We start from the raw sequence: 20,106 nt of genomic DNA on the forward strand, positions 1-20,106 counted from the left end.
ACGGGGCCTTACGTGCCTTGAAGGGAGCCTGTAGACGGGCGGAGAGGGCCTGGCGGAAGACATATGGGGCTGATTTAAAAGCCGCATATGCCGCTTCGGTTAAACTCTACCACCGGGCCATATGTCGTGCTCGTGCGGCCTTCTATGCTGAAGAATTTCCAAACAGCACCAACCCGTCGAAGGCCATCTTCAAGGCGGTTAAAGATCTTATGGCCAAACGGACTATCTCTTTAGCCGAGAGTTCTGTCTCCCATTGTGAATCCCTGGCTTCCTACTTTTTGGGAAAGGTCCAAGCTATCTATCGGACCTTCCCTAGCATTGGGGTTCCGCTGGGAAGTTCCAATGAGGCACTACGTCAGATCGCCCTGCCTTCATTTCCCCCTCTCACCTCTGACGGGTTTGACAAACTTGCTCTGCAAGTTAAATCAGGATCTCCATCTGATCCGGTAAAGCCTGCTCTCTTTCGGGACCAGACCTTTCTGGGGCACCCTGTGGTGCGCTCCCTTGTCAACCTCTCCCTAGAGTCGGGGGTAGTTCCAGCCAAATGGAAGCAGGCGGTAGTGTCTCCGATCATCAAAAAACCCTCTCTAGACCCGTCTAAGCCTGAAAGTTTTCGCCCCATTTCGCTGCTACCTTGGCCGGCAAAGTTGACAGAGGCCCATGTCAATCTGGCCCTGTCGGAACATCTAGCCCGGACCAACGCCCTGGATCCCACACAGAACGGTTTCCGTGCTGGTCACAGCACGGAGACCGCTCTCCTCGCAATGGTGGAATATCTGCGTGCTAGGTTGGATGCGGGTCAGACGGCGGCGCTGATATTGTTGGATCTCAGCGCCGCCTTCGACACTGTATCTCATGGCATCCTCCTGCATCGGCTTGAGGAGATCGGTGTTAGTGGTCTGGCGTTGCAGTGGATCCGCTCCTTCCTGGACAATCGTTCCTTCTGTGTGGCCATTCCTCCCTTTTCGTCCAGTTTCCAGCCTCTGGCCATGGGGGTTCCGCAAGGGTCTTCGCTAAGTCCCACGTTGTTTAATCTTTACGTGAGACCGCTGGCTGATGTCGCGAGGCAGTGGGGCCTTACTTTGGTCTCATATGCCGATGACACTCAGCTGGCGGTTACCCTTAGCGGAGATGTCCACCAAGACGCCCCCAGGTTTCAGTCCGGACTGAAGGCGGTGGCTTGCTGGCTGACAGAAAACTGTCTCCAGCTTAATGCCTCAAAAACAGAGGTGATGGTTGTTGGGAAGAATGTGGAGCTCTGGGGCGATCAGTGGTGGCCTTCGGAGCTGGGCCCCACTCCGACCCCTGTGTCGGAGGTGAAAAACCTCGGGGTCTGGTTGGACGCTGGCCTTACCTTTATAGGACATACTAAAAAAACGGCAGCCTGTTGTTTTGGTCTATTAAGAGGTCTTAGACCAGTTCTTAAATACTTTGATGCCCCTACCAGACAGCTTGTAGTCCAGGCTACTATCATCTCTCGCCTGGACTACGCTAGCTCTCTTCTGGTCGGGGCCAATCAGGCTGAGTTAACGCGCCTACAGCGAGTTCAAAATGCTGCGGCTAGGGCCATTGTTGGCCTACCCAGATTTTGCCCGGTGGCGAATGTCCTTCGCTCTTTGCATTGGCTCCCTGTAAGGAAGCGTATTCTTTTCAAGGTCCTTTGCTTGACTTTTAAGATATTAAGAGGTATAGGCCCTGAAATCTTGTCCAATCTTGTTTCTTTCTATGTCCCCACTCGTAGCCTCCGATCTCAGGGCCAGGCCCTTGCTGTGGTCTCTAGATTTAGACTGTCGGATGGGGGGTCGTTCCTTCAGCGTGAAAGCTGCACTAATTTGGAACACCCTCCCAGTCGAAATCCGTCAGTTAGACGATTTGCTTTCTTTCCGAAGAGCCATCAAGACCTTTTTGTTTTAGTTGTCTATCTTGGCGTCCCCGTTTCTGTTGTGTTGTGTTCCTCCTTGTCTGTGCGCCGGGACGCTCCTTCGCTGGAGTAGCTGTGCGCATAATAAATCAATTTAACATAACATAACATAACATCACACTGTCACAATGACGTCACATAACAATGTATTAGTAATTGATCTGCACCGTTAAAATGTTATCTTTGATATTTTGTTGGAAATGTTTACCTTGTGCTAAGGGCTTGGTATTTGCAAGGTGCGGTTATAATTAAGCGAACTGATGTTATAATGATGGCTTGGCCACCTCCTGTTCTCACTGAGAGGGTTACTGTGCTGAAGCGCCCCCCCTTATGGGTGATCTCCGCAACTGGTTTCTCCCACGGTATCACACTTGGGAATTGATTTGGGGGTTCAGGAAGGCTTTGGCAGGTTGTGGTTGCTAAAGTGGGTGGGGGGGAATTGGTGGGTGGGTAAGGTAGAGTTTGTTCCTGTGACTGCTTTTGATTTTAGATCCTCTAACTGTGGCAGATATGTTTGTTCTAGCACCTATAGCAGTACTTGTTTCCTTGTGGGGACGGTCATTTCGTTACATTGTGCTGTTTGTATCTCAAATCTGATTCGCTGCAATTATGTATAGTGATGTGATGTCCGTCTCCTATCTGACATGGAACGTACGGGGGCTAAATTCACCAAATATGATTCGTCAGGTCCTGGCGCACTTGGATTGCCATGGTATTGGTATTATACAGGAAACTCACCTAACACAAATGATGGATAGGTTGGTGGGGAGTCGTTGAGCTGGATATCGTGTCGCTTCCTCGTATTCTTCCTATAGCCTAGGTGTCCTCACCCTTGTCAAGAGGGGTCTCCTATTCACTGCAATCCAAACTCATACAGATACAGAAGGGCGTTATACTATCTTGCATGGGAAGCTGTTGGGCACGCTTTTTACTATTGTTAATACCTATGGTCCTAACATTGATGACCCTACATTGTATGAGCGCATTCTTGCTGTTATCCCTGCACTCCCAGACGCTGTCATTCTCTGGGGCTGTGACCTAAATACACATTTAGATCCAATCAAAGAGAAATCTTGTGGCAGAGTGGGACCCTCTCCCGTGGCAGCGCGTGCGATCAAGGATGGCAAGGAAAATTTGGGTTTATAGATATCTGCCGACAGACATCCTGATGTACTAAAGGGCACACATTTCCACCTCACATGGCAGCTGGTCCAGTCTTGATTACTGGCTGATAAGTGAGGGGGCAGCGGGCTGGGTGACTGACGTGGCTGGATTACCGCGTACCCTTTCGGATCACTGTCCTGCCCGCCTTGTCCTTTCTGTCCCGCGAACTGTTCCTAGGGCCTTCACATGGCGCTTTAGGTCTGAAGCGCTGTTGGAGCTGGTGTATATGGAAACGATCTGCGAAGCTATAACGCAGTACTTAGAGCATAATAAGGGGTCAGTGGATAGCACGGGGGTGCTTTGGCAGGGTTTTAAAGCCACTATTCGGGGTACCTGCATCAGCACAACTTCTGGAATATTAAAGGATTTAAGAGGACAACTGACTAAGCTTGAGAGTAAGCTAAAAAAAAACTAGAACAGGAATACGAAGCTGTGCCCTGCAAATCGACTCTGGCTTCCCTTAAAGAGGCTACCATTGAACACGCAAAATTGGCTGAGGAAGAGATGAGGTATATCTCTAAACAATACAGAGCGTGTGCCTTCGGTGAGGGTGGCAGACCAGGACACCATTTAGCTAATAAGATTAAATACCGAGCGGAGAGAAAGGCAATCACTAAAGTCACAGATGAGGCGGGCCAAGATCTTCACAGTATTCCAGACATAGCCAATCAATTCCGGCATTTTTATGAGCAACTATACACCTCCCAAGGTGAGACCAATGTAGCCGATCTCGATAACTACCTCTCACAGATAGCTGTCGCATGGCTGTCGGATGGTCAGAGGGAATACCCAAGTCAACCGATCACGGTGGAAGATATTCATATGGCGATAAAAACATTACCTAATAAAAAAAGCGCCGGGCCCCGACGGCTTCACATGTGAATTTTACAAAACTTATATTGAAGAACTCTCCCCTTATTTTTTGGAAATGTACGCTTCAGCGTACGATGTAGGCAAACTGCCACCGTCGCTTCACGAGGCACTAATTCTAACGTTACTCAAGAAAGATAAACCCCCCACTAGTTGCGAATCGTACAGACCTCTGTCACTCATTAATATAGATGTAAAACTTGTGGCGAAGATTCTGGCTACTCGTCTCCAGCCGTTCATGCAACAACTGGTTCTACCTGACCAGTCAGGCTTTATTCCGGAGCGCTCGACCTCCCATAATTTGCGGACATTGTTTGCCACACTCTAAATCCTGAATTGCTGGAGGTGGCAATCATGCTTGACGCCGCCAAGGCATTTGATTCTATAGAATGGGGCTATCTTTTATATTTTATAGAGGATGGCCTTTCGCCCCTCTTTATTAACTGGGTGCGACTTTTATATACTGGACCACCGGCGCGAGTGCGGGTGGAGAGCTACACATCGGACCCGATAAAGATAAGCAGGGGCACTAGGCAGGGGTGCCCTCTCTCACCAATACGATTTGCTCTGGCACTGGAGCCCCTAGCCTGTCTTATAAGACAATCTCAAATATGCGGCGCTTAACTTTCATCATCGACCTGTCACATCTCTTTACGCAGATGACATGCTGCTTTTCATACGTGAGCTCCGCACATATTTAGCACCAGTCCTTTGTGAATACATCAGGTTTGCCCGCTTCTCTGGCCTCATATCAATTGGTCCAAGTCGGTGGTGATGTCACTAACGGAGAGCACCATTCAGCCACAGCACGGCTGGAACAACAAGTGGATAGATGGACAAAACTCCCGCTTTCGCTTGCAGACCGTATTCCTTTGGTCAAAATGGTGGTGTTACCCACATTTTTATACCTTTGTAGTAATATACCGCTTCAACTCACGTAACAATTTTTTAAACAGGTGCGCACTCTGTTGCTTAGTCTCATTTGGGGTATCCGGCAGGCACGTGTGGGTTGGAGGACTCTCACACTGAATTACAAACATGGGGGTTTCAACGTACCAGATTTTTATCTTTACTATCTATGTGCACAGGCCCAATATGCGCATTTCTGGTTCTCCTCACATGCCTTTGTCCCTCACGTGGCGGTGGAACACTGGGATGCCCATCCTATCCCACTGAGCTCCTTAATAGCTCATAATCGCAGGCCTTCCACTCGCTCCACATTTAACACCATTACCTCTACGGTTGCCGCGTGGCAGGCACTGGGTCGTGAGGCAGGAAAACTCCCATTATATTCCCAGCTCCTGCCGGTGGTTTACCACTCGAGCGTATCTAACACATGAGTAGGGTGCCCTGCGTACACTTGAGCAAGTGGGCATATCCAAGCTGCAGGATTTATTTCTGCATGGCACTTTTCTGACTGCCGCAGACATGGACTACATTCAGAATAAGACACCCCTCTTCATGTTTTACATATATAGATTAAAGAAGGCGTTGCAGAATCATTACCCCACATTCCCCACGGAACCGCCCGAGGCATTGACATTGCACACACTTCTCATTGCCCCAACTCGACACAAGCTAATCACTAAGTTATCTCACGCTGCTCGGGAAGACAGGCCTCTAAACCGAGACAAGAGCCTCGACACCTGGAATGCGTATCTCGACCCACCACTCACCCAGAAGAAATGGGAGATCTGCTGCCAACTCACTAGCGCCCTCACCTCTAATGGAAATCTCTGAATTATACATTTTAAATACTTGCATCAGGTCTACTACACTCCATATAAACTTTTTAGAAATGGGCTCAGTGACACATATGCTTACAAACGATGCGGGGCGCTAGGGGCAGACTTCTGGCATCTAGCCTGGACCTGTAGAAGAATACTGGGCAGCTGTGATAACTACATTATCAAAGATTATTGGGACCACGTTAAAGTGCTCTCCACAAATATGTTTGCTGGGGCTAGTTCCTTTCCTAAAAGGTACAGTGGATAGGTTGGCGAGAGTGGCACTGCTTGTTGCTAAAAGACGGGTGGCAATGGTGTGGGATAGTACACTGAACCCTACAATGGAATTGCGACTTAAAGATATTCCACTCTGTAGAGAAAACTTAGCCCTTTATGCGGAGGAGTTACCACCGTCCTCAAGGCCAAACGACATCTGGGAGCCCTTAGTATCATACTTGTGTACTGCTACTCAGGAAGGTTCAAATGAAGCTGAAATCACGTAAACATGTATGCCATATATTGTCTGTAATTAGGTCAGTCTGTTTAATCTCTTTCACATGTATATTTCAGATTTGGTCACGGGTCTCTTTGTTCCTTTTTTCTGTGTTTTTTTAATCTGCTTGTGTCTTACATATTGGTCAACTTGATTAAGATGTACGGTATGCTGATGTTCCTTTATATTCTGTGTCTCATTGCTTCATTGTAACTGTTATATGTACAAGACATTGTGAAAATCAATAAGAAAAATATAAAAAAAATATCAAATCAATGCAGGAGTGGGTGTGATGAGCAGTAAGGGTGTGTGTATATTGGAGCGATCTGGGATTCCATGTTTGCCACATAAGCGAAGTCTGGATGCCCATTCCAGGAGGCGTTAAGCACCCAGCCAACGATGGGGGAAGGGAATCCCTGTAGCATCGCAAATGGGGTCTAGGACTGCATTAAAGTTGCCTCCCATCACTGTCAGGGCTTCTGGGGGAGAGAGGACAGTAAGTCTGCCATGTCTCGGAGGGAGGGTTCAAGGGCTGCTGCCGGAACGTAGATCGAGACTAGTTTGAGGGTCGCAGCCTCTAGACTCCAGTGAGTGCCACAAAGTGTCCCTGGGGATCTCAAACCTCCCGGGTGACTGTGAAAGAGAAGGAGCAGCACAGGAGAATTGCCACACCACAAAAGACTCATGAAAATCCAGCCAGATAAACTCTATCATATCCCTTTTCCATGAGATGTGTTTCCTACAGTAGCAGGACTTAGGGGTGGATCTGAGAATATTTCAGGACCGCTGTGCATTTCACGCTATCTAGGAGCCCGTTGACATTCCATGAAAGAATCTGAAGGAGCTCTCCATCGTAGTGGGGCAAAGTAATTTTTACTAGTTATTAAAGAGTGAGGGCGTCTATGGGAGGTGCATGGGTATTTGATTGTCCGGTCCCAGGGGCTCCTGTGGAGGCATCACCCTGTCGTGAGATCTGTAAGCTTGCAGGCCAAAAGTGTCATGCTATAAGTGAAAAGAAAAAAGTTCAACGAGAACAGATTCCCATCCACCCCTCAACCAACCCCTACCCATACTTCTTTCAAGGAAGCATCTGTCGCCCTAGTAAAGAAAACTACAAAAAAATAACAAGACAAACTTTGGAGTGGAGTGGCGGAACCCTTCACATTACAGAATTTAGAATGCTTCAGGAGTTGGGGACAGTCACAACACTGTGTTCTTTGTCAGTTCTTTGGACTCCGGCAAAGGTCAGTGACTGCTAAACTGGTTGCAGGAGGAGTGAAAGAGCATCTGCAGGACAATCCAGGCTCAATTTCCGGGTCTTGCGGGAGTCCCATTGACCCATTAGGCTCAGGAGATTCGGTCAAGCCCCTTGCAGCCGCGATGAGAAGGCTACTCTTCGAGCATTGCACTCTCTGTGGGTGCATCTTCTGAGGCTTAATATCTTTGTTCATTGCAGGTCGTGTTTGGGAGGCAGAGGAGGAAGCAAAGCCCGCGAGTGGAGCAGGCGCTCTTCGGTTGCCCAGGTCCATGCTGCCTTTGGGGTGTCACAGAAATGGGTTTTATTGTTGGAAACTGTTAGATTTGGGGGCTCTAGTTGGCAGCGGTAGGTACCTTTGACCAAATAGGGACCCTTGCTTCTAGTCAGGATTAGGGGGTACACTCCTAAACTAACCCCTGCTCACCCCCTTGGCAGCTTGGCATGAGCAGGCAGGCGTATCTCGGAGGCAGTGTGTAAAGCATTTGTGAACACATACAGTAACCCATTGACAACACTACAGATGGACACCACACAAGTTGTAGTATAAAAATAAGTATTTTTATATAAACTTAACACAAGAAAACAAACGACAAAAATCCATAATATTGTACTTTAAAAATGGTTGAAATATCTTAGTTCTCTTTAGATGGTAAATGCGACACTGAGGTCAATGTACCTTTGGATGCGTAACGCTATACAACGAAAGTGTTGCAGGGAAGGTGATGCGTCGGTTCCTTACATGCAAGAATGGTGATGCATCGGTTCCCTACTGCTGCGTAGGGGATGGTGATACATCGGTTCTTCTCTGCATGGGGAGGTGCTGCGTTGGTTTCTTACTGCGCTTCTGTGGCGATGCGACCCTAAATGCCGTGATGCGATGAAGATCCGGTGCAATAAAACAAAATGGCGTCTTCTTGATGCGACAACGATGTGTGTACACCCGACGGCCCTGCGGCAACTCCACAAATCTTTTGAGCCGCGACGGGGCCCTGCAACACGCTTCTCCGGTGATGCGACGGCGTCTGCTTCGACGGCGACACTCTTCTCCGGTGATGCGAGGCGCTTCGGCGATGTGATGCAACAGCGACGACACCCTTCTTCAGTGATGCGACGACAGTGGCTGCTGCAGCGACACGCTTCTCCGATGATGCGACGGCGTCTGCTGCGATGACGACACTTCTCTGGCGATGCACTTCTGCGATGCGATGCGACAGCGGCGACACCCTTCTTTAGTGATGCGACAACAGCGGCGGCGTCACACTTCTTCGTGCGTCGCGCTTCCAGCTCCTTGTGACACGCAGTCCATCAGAAGGCCCAGCACAATAGCAGGCACTTCAATATAACTCAGGGGTGCTGGTTGGTTAAGTCTGTTATCCCTGAGACTTCAGCAGGAGGCAAGCTCAATTTCCAAGCCCTTGGCGATCCTTTACAAGTTGATGAAAGTAGCACAAAGTTCCTTTCTCCTTTCTTTGGCAGTCAGGCAAACAGTGCAGGCCAATCCCCCCTAAACAGCGCTCAGCTTAGGGATAGTCTCCTTCAGTTTCTCTCTGGTTCCTCTCCTCAGCAAAGGTTCTTCCTGTTTCCCAAAAGTAATCTAAAATTCTGGGGTCTGGGTCCCCCATTTTATACTCATTTTCTCTTTGTTCTCTGAAGGCAGAGGCCTTTGCCTAGTCCAAACCAGTTCTGGTCAGTCTTGGAGCACTTTGTTTACAGGACTCTCTTTCCTTTGACAGTGTGGGCCAGGGACATCAGACGCACCACAGGAGGTGGAGCCAGCATTGTGGAGGGAAGGCACAGCCCTATTCAGACCCAGGTGCAACTTCTCCCCTCACTCTCCCTGTAGATCGCTCTATTCATCCTTGTGCTGACTCATCCTGTCTCCTGGAATCCCCTAGCCCCTGTCACTCAAACTCCAGACATGGAATACACAACTTAACAGAGGCAGGCTTGGATAGTTAGGCAAGAAAATACCTACTTTCTAAAAGTGGTATTTTTAAACACAATGTTAAAACCAACTTTACTAAAAGATGTAATTTATCATTCTGAGTTCAGGCATACTAAACTCGAATTTCTACCATGTTCCCTGGGTCAGTTAGGATTATAAGATGTTATAATCAAACTGCCATTCTGGCCTATGGGGAACAGGTAGCCTTGCAATAGTGAAAAACGAAAATGGCTGCAATTCACTATCAGGACATGCCACACACACCAGGGCATGTCCTACCTTATACTTACAATGCACCCTGTACTTGGGCCTACCTTAGGGGTGGCTGATATTTAGAGAAGGGAAGGTTTAGGGACTGGCAAGTGGGTGAACTTGGTCAGTCAACATAGCAGTACCAGACTGCACATAGGCTCTGCAATGGCAGACCTGAGACACACTTTACAGGCTGCTTCTGTTGGTGGCACAACCAGTGCTGCAAGCCCACCAGCAGCATTTGATTTACCAGTCCTGGGCACACTCAGTGCGCTGTACTAGGGTCTGACAGGTAAACCAAACCAGCCAATCATGGAGTCCCTAATCTATACATCAATTTACCATAGGGAGCACTTGCACTGTGGCACTGAATAGCAGTGGCACAGTGCCCAAAGCATCTATAACCAGCAAAAACATATGAGGCAACAGCAGAAAATGGAAGGGAGACCCACGCCAATGGTGCCAAGTCTAACAGAAACCAATCTAAGTCGGGCTGGAAACAGGAGTCTGTATTTAATATTGAGGGCCTGTAGTTTTTGCTTGACCGTGGTGTAGGATGGACGTTGTTCCTGTACCTCTTTGGTGTCGTCCGGGAAGATCATCATTTTACTGCCTTGATAGAACAAGTTAAGATGGGATCGGGCTTCAAGCAGGATAGCATCCCTGTCCTTAAAGTTAAGGATCTTGGCAATGAAAGGCCTGTGTAGGGCTCCCGGCAGCGTCTTAGGTGCAAGAGCTCGATGGGCTTACACCACGATGAACCACGTAGATAGGCGGTCCGATGACATCCAGGACTATGTCCAGGCCCCTACGAAGGACACAACGTGCGTGGGCTCCGCTCCCTCGGGGACGCCCACCAGGCAGAGGTTGTTTCGACAGGAGCGGTTTTCGGCATCCTCTGCACGCCTATGAAGTTCATTTGTGTGGGACAGCAGCAATGTGACTTGCTTTTTCAAAGTCAATACAGCATCCTCTACTGTGGAGAGGCGGGATTCGGCTTCTGAAATGCGAGCAGTAGCGTTTCGGAGGTCCTGCTGTATAAGGGCCTTGTCCATACACCTACCTCACCTTTTTTGGTTTCTACAGAGTCTCACAAGGAGTGTATCGCTTGAAGGATCATGGCAAGATCCCTCGGGGGGACCTTGGCCAAAGCGGCCTCACCAGTGTTGGCCCCGCCTGTAGTGTACTGGTCCATGCGGGTCTGAGAAGGAGGAAGTTTTGTCAACTTGTCTTTCCCCCTTGGCTAGGTCGTGGTGGATGGGATGTTGATCTGAGAATACAGTTCCTGGTCACTTTTGGGGGGTATCTCCGCCACGACCCCCATCGAGTCAGGCATTCGGGGTGTCAAAGCAATCCTCCTCTTTCCCCTCCACTCCCAGTCCTGCTGCAGCTCATTTCCCTAAGGTCGTGGGGGGGGGAGGAGCATTCCTAGCCCAGACTCCCAGCCCACAGGGGTGGGGCCACCTCAGCGTCCAGGTATGGTATGGTCGTATGGCTCTGTTGATGTACCACCCTAGTCAGGGGAGGCTTCAGTGTTGGTGCCCTTGTAGTGGTTACCACCTGTCTTAGTTGTCGCCCCTGATACTTCTTTGTCTTCCGCCACTCTGTCTGCCTACCTTGGTGACCTGGGGGACCGAAGCCTGTCTCCGGCATTCAACCAAGGAGTGAGCACCGGAGAGAAAATGGACCCAACTAGCCTGGTCGTGACCCCTGGATGGGAGGGGGCCTATGGCACGTCCTGTCCCTTGCTTGATGTCAGGCGTTTCCTTCTATTTGCCTTGTCTGGGGCTTCACGCCTGAACTGCTCCCTCTGCGTCCAGAGGCAGGACGCCGATGGGGGCCAGACTGTCGGGGGAGATCGCCGCCCGAATGTCATCAGTCTAGCAGGCAGAGACCGCCGCAGTGTAATTGGGGACCCAGGCTCTTCCACTAGGAGGCTCCCGTACCGGTGTGGTGCAGCTCCCGCGCGCCTCCCCTCGGACACGGGGCCACTTGGCTCACAGTCCGCTGAGCTGTCTCTTTTCCCTTGCCGGGGTATGTTAGTGCAGATGCCCAATCAGGGCGCAGTTAGTGGCAGCCGCCCCAGAGGAGGCAGCGGGAGATCCGCAGGTGTCGCTGGACCGCAGGACGTTTGCTCAGGCTCCTACCCGATCCTCTCCCCTCCATCAAGTGGGGGCCACTGCTGAGTCAGCGAAGGTTCAGTTCTCCTCGCCAGGTGGCCCCGCTCCAATTGGGAGCGGTCCAAGCGGGCCCCTCCCTCGCCACGGGGCCTGCCCGGTCAAGCGCCGACTATGCCAGGCCTCCTCACCTGCAAAGACGTGACTGGTGGAGTCGCTCAGCCAGGGCGCCGCCGGCACCGCATGTGAGCTGCCACAGAGCCTGCACGGGGAGCCTCAGGGTGTGGGGGGGTCCGCTGTTGCTGCCGAACTGCTGGACGACTGCCCAACCCCCCTCGTGTGTGTGGTTGAATGCTTGGCAGTCCGGTGTGCCACAGCCCAGTTCTCAGCGGTCAGGACCGGTGGGGCCAGATCAGCAGAGTCCCTGCTTGTATCTTGATCTCCACGGGGCCGCAGAAATCTGCAGCAGGTGAGTCGTACAGGCCATTTTACCCCCTCGCGGCCGCTGTTCAATGCGGCGGCGGCCGTCTCTACAGTACGCAGGAGTCCTCTGCAGCGACGGTATCAGCGCAGACAGGTCACTTGCTCACTGTTGAGTGAGTTGGAAGTGTCCCTCACTCCCAGAGTTCTGCGTGGATGTGAGTGAATTACGGAGGGGTCTGGAGCACTCCTAGAGTGCGACCACCATCTTGACGCTCGTAGCCACGCCCAGACACTTTACTTAGTGATGTGCAAATGATAAATATTTGCCGAAACCTGTTTTCCACACATCATCGTTTGTGAATTATAAAATTTTAATCAGCAAAACTTCATTGCTGTGAACATATTGTGACAATTTCAATGAAAAATGTACTGTTTATATAAATGATGTTGCGCTACCGCACCATACTTTAGTAATATATTTGAAACAGTGTGCTCCAAAATGCACCACTGGCTACAAACACCAACCATATCATTCTACTGCTGAATGTTCATGGCTACTTTGCTATACTTGTTCATTGTGCGACGCCTGCATTTTTCTCAATCCCTACGACTTCCGTTATGTAACACTGATGGCAGCACCCCCACTCTGAAAATTGTTCCAGCACCACTGCTTGACCGAAAGAGAAAAAGGCAATCAATCAATGATCTCAGGGTGGCCACAATGGTGTCATTCATAAACCTGTGTAACAGTCATTACAACGCTGCCTTTACCACACATGGTAAGTATTGGTAAGATAGGACGGTTAGGGGTGGGCAGTGATAAAGGTTGATAAGGGTAATATTAGGGTTTAGGGGCGGTAGAGGTCATTTTAGGGTTTAAGATGGGTAGTGGTAAGAGTAAATGTAGGCTTTAGGGGGTCAGTAGCGGGAAAGGTTAATAAGAGTCATTTTAGGGTTATGGGGAGGATAGTGGGGCAGGGTGGTAATGGTATTTTTAGGACTTAGAGGTAGGTAGTAAAAGAAGGTTAGGAGTAAATAAAATAGAAGGGGCGGGCAATGGGGACTGTTTCTCCCTTCCCCAAAAAATACATGTAATATTAAATATAAATATTTTATTATACTTACCACACATGGTACAGGCTGTGTGGAAAAGCACGCGTGGCAAAGGCATGCGTTGTATTGTCAGACAAACCCAGGATGAATGTTAATGGTACAGGCCAATTTCTCTCTTGCATGTGGAAACTAGGATCTTGGACAAAGTATGGTTGCCCGACTGGAAGAGGTAATAACTGCATTCATGCATCCTGACCAATCAGGTTTTATGCCACACATAAGTACTACAAAGTTTATAAGGAGATTTGGTTTTGTGGCCTATACTGAGAAGGTAACTAAACCAGCAGTAGTGTTGTCACTGAATGCATTAAAGGCATTTGCCTCCCTCCAGAAACATTACTTATTAGAGGTCCTTAAAAATATGGGTCTTGGCTCAAATATGTGGTAAGGCTCAAACTATTATACAGATATCCAATAGCTAGAGTGGATATAAATTGTATAATTTCAGTGTCATTGCCACTCGGAAGAGGGACAAGGCAAGACTGCCTACTTTCCCCAATGTTCTTGGCCTTAGAAGCCCTGGTCAGTTGGGTATGGGGAGATGCTTTGATTAGTGGTTCAAGGTGGGATGAGGAATGGGGTGAATGGCTCGCATATGCAGATGAAACCCTCTTCTGTGCAGCACATCCCTACACCTCCATATAGACTTGGCACCACAAATGTATTAAATATTCTGGATATACATTTTATTCCTTAACTGAGAAAAATCAGTACTGTCCCATTAACCGCCTGGGCCGTGGCCCAAATCTCCGGTTGTCCACTAGAAGTAAATCAGCAGGGGTTCAAATGCCTGTGTATACAGATCACACAGGACTCAGACAAATTCTTTCATTGTAATCTGTACAATTTACTGAACATCTTAAGGGACAAAGTAAAAAGCACCTATTAACATTGGAGCGAACAGATCTCTTAAAAATAATAGTGCTTTCTAAGTTCCTATATGCCCTCAAAAAACACAACTTACTAGGTTCCCAGAGTGTTTCCTTCAGAAACTGGAGTGCGAAATCAGATTAGTTTTATGGTATGGGGCTTCACTACTAATATCACTGCAGAAGTTGGTCAGGGTGCCTACAACTGAGCGACTGCACTTTTGGACTTCCGGGCATACAACTGGCTGCACAACTTGCATTTCTGAAAGAATGGGTCTTCTCTCCTTGGGAGGGACCCAGGATCGTTGGGGAAGCCTTTTGGTCACAAGATTACATAGCTGCATTATATGGGGGGGGGGGAGAAGACGTCGGGAAACTACTGGCCGGCCCAGGGGGAAGTGAGAAGAGCCTAGCAGGCTGTGACACACAAAAGAAACCCCCTATAGGACAGAAGTTTAAAAGAAGTGAGCACTTGCCAAGAATTTTAAAAAAATGGGACCTAGTAGGAATAAATGAACTAGGCGATGTGAGTGATCGAGCACAAAGTTCATAAAAATTGAATATGAAATGACAGCTGCAAAGACGTTTCGCTACATGGAGCGTAGGTCTGCTACTGCTGAACATGGTGTTAAAACAACAAATCGAAGATAGTTCACCACTGGAAGATAGAATCCGGACTGGTCCCGTTACCAAGAAGATAATATCAATAATATAAAAGAAATTAATTTACAACTCAAAAGGTATCACAAACATGGTATGCCCAGACGTGGGTCCCTTGCTCACTTTGCCACTGGATTCAAGCTAGCCTGGCTGATGATGGACGATTAGCCAGAAACCGGTCCCAGGATGATTGTGTCCGGTCCAGGGAAGACATGGCTTGGCAGTTCAGGCTGGACTGTTCCCATGAGGCACAGGGTCAGACGGATATGCACATGGCCATGTCTGAACTGGGGTGGCGGAGTGAGCTAAAGAATTATGATGGATTAAACCCAGATCAGTTGACTGGGGGTGAGTGCTTGCAATGTTCAACACTCTGTTCATCATCCCCTTTGGTTTTGCATCACAAACTGATGCACAAGTGGTTAGCAGATCTAGAAAGAGGAGGAATAGATAGCAGCAATAAGGTGGCAATCAAAGCAGGTTGCATGTTTAAACAATTAAGAATCCTATGCAGGAGTTAATATACTAGAGGACAAGTTGTCAGATCAGGTAGAACTAGTACTAATAAATGTCTCAGGGGGTGCGTTCTGGCAGGCCCCTTCCTACACACACTATAGGACTGCCCCCACCGCCCATTGAACCCTTATTGGGAAAGTGTAAAATCATGCCTAGCGAGTATTACGGAGTTTCCAATGGATCTAAAAGTGAAGCTGTTTGTTGTGGGAATGTGGTCAGAAGAAACACAATTAGGAGGGAGCGCTCCTATCACGCCCCCTCTTGGGGCCATATGTTTTAAAAAGGTAATCAGCTTACTTTAGAGGAGGCGCGTATGGCATGAAACTCTCAAAATGTACTCTATGATTTATAGCCCACTCTATGAACACTTATTTCAGAACAATCCCTGTCGGTAGCAACATGGAGCTCAGTCAGACCGCGGGACCATTAGTTATGGCCCGTGAAAGTGTTTGTGAGTACCTATATCCTAAAAGAAATGAAAATAAAGCTTTAACTAGTGTGTTGTGCAACTGGTGTTTTTCCATTTTGGCTTTTACTTGCTGTGCCTAAACTAAAGGTATTCCAAGTTATTTATAGCTAGTATAAATCAACATGTATTTTATTAAAGAAACCAAACAGTATTTTTACTTAAGCTCTCACTATCCATTTGTCGAGGTATCCCAGCAGGGTGAGTAGTTCGTGGTTTTCCTTTATTGCACAAATGGCCCTAACCTTTTTCAGCAGAACCACTTCTGTAAACAAAAAAGATCGCAGGTCTGCAGTACAATGGTGAATATGTTAATACTTTATTTTCTGAACACAGACTACAAACGTGAGCTTCTGTCTTCAGAAAATAACAAAAGGAAAGAATGTCTCTTGTGTGCATTTTCTCCAAGAGCTTATGGGACACTTTCTGTCTGGAACCACCACGGATCAGATGGCTGACTCCGACAGAGAAAAAGCTGTCGCATATTAGGGAAGCCTTTACGATGAAGCGTCTATCTACCAGCAGATGCCCAGTTAGTAGAAATTTGTTCTATAGGTAGAGCCTGTGCCAGCTCCACCGCTGTAAATCCAATATCCCAGCACCCTACGGGATGCAAAAGGTGCGTTTATGACAAGCAGCCAATGTTTGGCAGCTGTCCCTTTACCACCCACATTTGAGCCCCCAAGTCTATATTTCTACCTAACACAAACATACCAATATTTGAAGGATTTTTTTTATTTTATTATTTTTCAAGTGGTTTTGGGCAGGGAATTTCTGAAGGTGGCACCTGTACTTCTGTCTGCAAGTGTGATGTTCGCTCCTCATCTCTGCTATGTGGTCTTCAAGAAAGCTGCAATTCTTCTGCACCATAGACATTAGGCACTGGCTGTGGGAATTCTTGATACGATTCCAGCTGAAAGCAACAAATTCCAAAAGCGTCATTTCAGCAAAAGTGATATTATGCACCAGAGACCACATCATCCAGTCACAAAAGCCATGAGTGCAGGCAGGCCCTATAAGGCCATTGCGTCTATTGCAAAATACCACTGGGGAGCTGCTGTTAAATAGTAAAACTAGCACTGTACAAACTCTTGTTTCATTTAACACGCTCAGGCCCAAGGCAATGTTTACACATGAAACATATTCGTCAAATGTAGTCATTTTACCAAAAAAGGGATTAAACATTGCAAATAACCTATTTTCAGAATTTAAAATGTTCCCGACAGCGGAGAGCCTGCCTTCCTTACGGTGATGGACAAAACCGGTTTGAAAATACCCAGAAAAGGGTACGGCCAAAGTAAAACATCTCAAATATAAAATCAGTGCATCCAGGTTGCACTGCCTCCTTGAAATCATTCAATGGCCCTGAGTAATTGATGTGACAAAGTTAGAATGGTAAAGAACAGGGCACAAGTCCTATAAAAATAAGTGGTGGGACTGACCAAAGTGGGCATTTTGCAAGTGACATCATGACACGTGCCATCACATCACATAAGGTCACGACGCATGACTGTTGGGAATGGGTAGCAGACAACGTGCAGGAGCTGCTGAACGTGTCCCGCTGTCTGAAAATGACACTGGGACAAGTTCATCATATTTCTGTGGGGCCCTGCTTCTTGGCAGGGGGGACGGCGTCCACGATGTGAAAATAGTGGGTGGACGCCGTTTACCCGCGTGTACCCCCGACTCGTGCCCTGGTAAAGAGACACAAAAACAACATTGATCCGTTATATACGGTTATCGTCTGGTTCCTTGTTGACCTAATGCCCCAGTTACACAAGTATGGGGCTACTTTCCAATACGCTCACTAACTTTGGTTACGGAATTCATCAGAATTCTTTGTCTCGGGGCAAACACTATACCCCTGCAATTTTCCCCAGGTAAAGGTCAGCACATCAAACCTTCCAAAATGTCCCTGGGGAAAAAAATACAGGTGAAAGTCTGATACGTCTAAAATTGGTGTGGTTTACATCAAATTCCAGAAGTATTACTTAGCTATTTACTGCACCCAGTAAATACCCCATCCTTTTCCTGGCCACTAATAGGCTAATCTCCGATAATAATGTAAACTTCCATTGCTGGTTGTCTTTCCACACTGAACATTTGGGAAAAACTGTGGTTCATGGATGAGTACATATAGTAATCTGTGCTAAACAGGAAGTTTCACGTAAACGTTTTAAGAAGTGGCTACAATATGATAAACACATAGAAAAAACACAAAGATCAGAATTCCGAGTTGGGTAGTATTTATCACATTCGGTAATTACCGGTTGCCCCAGAATTTAACAAGGGGAAAGTGCACGTTATTTACCTTCCTCATTTAGCTAGCGTCTGGCGGGGTAAGCATCAAAATCTGAATGTCATTCCTCAAAAACTTGTGACGAACAAGTTACTTACCTTCGGTAATGCATTATCTGGTAGAAACTATCTAGCTGCAGCTTCCTTACCTTTGAATTTTCCCAGGCGTCAGGCTGGATCTGAAAACTTTTGCTTGAGGAATAACTCTGGCTCGAATTGGCTCCACGTGACGTAGTCACCGGTCACCTATATAGGCACCACCCAGGCACGTGGATATCGTACTTTTTTTCTTCCACGGCAGAAGCGCAGAGCCATGAAGTGACCAACGAAAACGTGTGCTAGCTAGGGCCCTGAAAAGGCGGATAACCCTGGTTCTAACAAAATCAGTCCGCAAAGTGGGCCTGAGTGGGCCTGTAAGGAATCTGCAGCTAGATAGTCTCCACCAGATAATGCGTTACCAAAGGTAAGAAACTTGTTCATCTGATAGAGGCTTCAAGCTGCAGATTCCATATCTTTGAATTAGATACCCAAGTCATGACATCCCGGCGGTGGGTTGCGGACCAATACCTCATACTAGGAAGTCCTGCAGGACCGAACGGGAAAAATACCCGGCCCTACAGACCTGACTGTTCAGGCATTAGTGCTTGGCAAACGTGTGCAAAGATGCCCACGTTGCCGCCTGACAGATGTCAAGGACTGGGACACCCAGAGCCAAGGCTGTAGTCGCAGCCTTTCCCCTGGTGGAATGGGTCCTTAATCCCTCGGGGGAGCAGCTTCTTAGCCAGGGCATAGCAGATCTTAATCCAGAGAACAACCCAGCGAGACATGGTCCTTTTCTGCATTGCCCGCCCCTTCTTAGCTCCCACTTTCCCCACAAAGTGTTGATTGTCCACCAGGAACTCTTTTGTACAGTCAAGGTAAAACAAAAACGCTCTTTTTGGGGCCTGGCGGTGGAGACGCTCCTCTTCCTTAGAGGGATACGGGGGAGCAAAGAAGTTGGGCAGCATAATCGACTGACCGCTATGAAATGGGGTCACCACCTTCCGCAAGGATGAAGCACAAGTGCAAAGTACCACTTTAACTGGAAAACACATCATGTAGGGAGGCATACAAGATAATGCTTGCAACTCACTCACCCTCCGGGCAGATGTTATCGCCACTAGAAAGGCTGTCTTGATGCTAAGCAGCCAGAGGGGACAGTTGTGTAAAGGCTCGAAGGGAGCACACAACATAAGTGAGGACCAAATTAAGGTCCCACTGCGGCATATTAAAGGGTGTGGGTGGAAACAAGTGAGCCAGCCCCTTAAAAAACCTATTTACGATCAGAGACCTAAAAAGAGAGGGTTGGTCTGGCAGCTGTATAAAAACAGCCATGACTACACCCCGCCCTGCTTGTTGCAGTACCACATGACGGTGGTGGTGTTCGTGACCACCTGCTCTAACCTCAGTGGCGAAACACTCGTAAATATTTTAGCAAAGCAAGCAACATGAGACTGCATTTGCCATAATGCCAGGGGCAAACCTTGCTGGGAGGTGAAGCGGTGTGCTCCCACCCCTGTACCTGCTCTAACTTCCCCTTGACAGAGGGAAGAAATGCTTTCAATGTCAACCGAATCTCTCTAAGTTCCAGCAAATTGATTTGGAGCCCCGAATCCTGCAGCTCCAACGCTACCACCCAGTCTTCTTGGTCTAGGGCAGACAAGACCTGAGCTAGAGTGAGCATCTTGAACTTCTCCTTCTTGAAGAAGACATTGACAGTCTGAAGATCTAAACGTTCTTTTTTGGAATCAGAAAGTAGCGGGAATAACGGCCACTGCCTACTTCTGAATATGGGACCCTTTTTATAGCTCCCTTGGCCAAGAGAGCTGTAACTTTCTCTTGGAGCAACTTGAAAATGATCCTCCACCAGCAGTTCATGTTTTGACAGAATGGGAGGAGGAAAAGAAAGGAAAGACAGACAATAGCACTCCTGAATGATCTGCAAGACCCACTTTTCCGATGTTATAAATCACAA

The 20,106-nt window shown here is 48.0% G+C and overlaps 1 protein-coding gene across 3 annotated transcripts in view; it reads right to left on the reverse strand.

The window, feature by feature from the left end:
* Positions 1-20,106, reverse strand: part of LOC146868160 (uncharacterized) — a 402,248-nt gene that overhangs the window by 331,610 nt on the left and 50,532 nt on the right. For all 3 annotated transcript variants that reach the window (XR_014962423.1, XR_014962424.1, XM_085609058.1), the window contains exon 4: positions 16,582-16,707. Coding sequence is in view for 1 of the 3 variants with exons in the window: in XM_085609058.1 (XP_085465184.1) it covers positions 16,582-16,707 (126 nt within the window). In the remaining 2 variants the exon portion in view is untranslated. The remainder of the gene's footprint in view (positions 1-16,581; positions 16,708-20,106) is intronic.

The sequence above is a fragment of the Triturus cristatus genome, chromosome 1_2 (genome assembly GCF_964204655.1).
Source record: "Triturus cristatus chromosome 1_2, aTriCri1.1, whole genome shotgun sequence".
Classification (NCBI taxonomy): domain Eukaryota; kingdom Metazoa; phylum Chordata; class Amphibia; order Caudata; family Salamandridae; genus Triturus; species Triturus cristatus.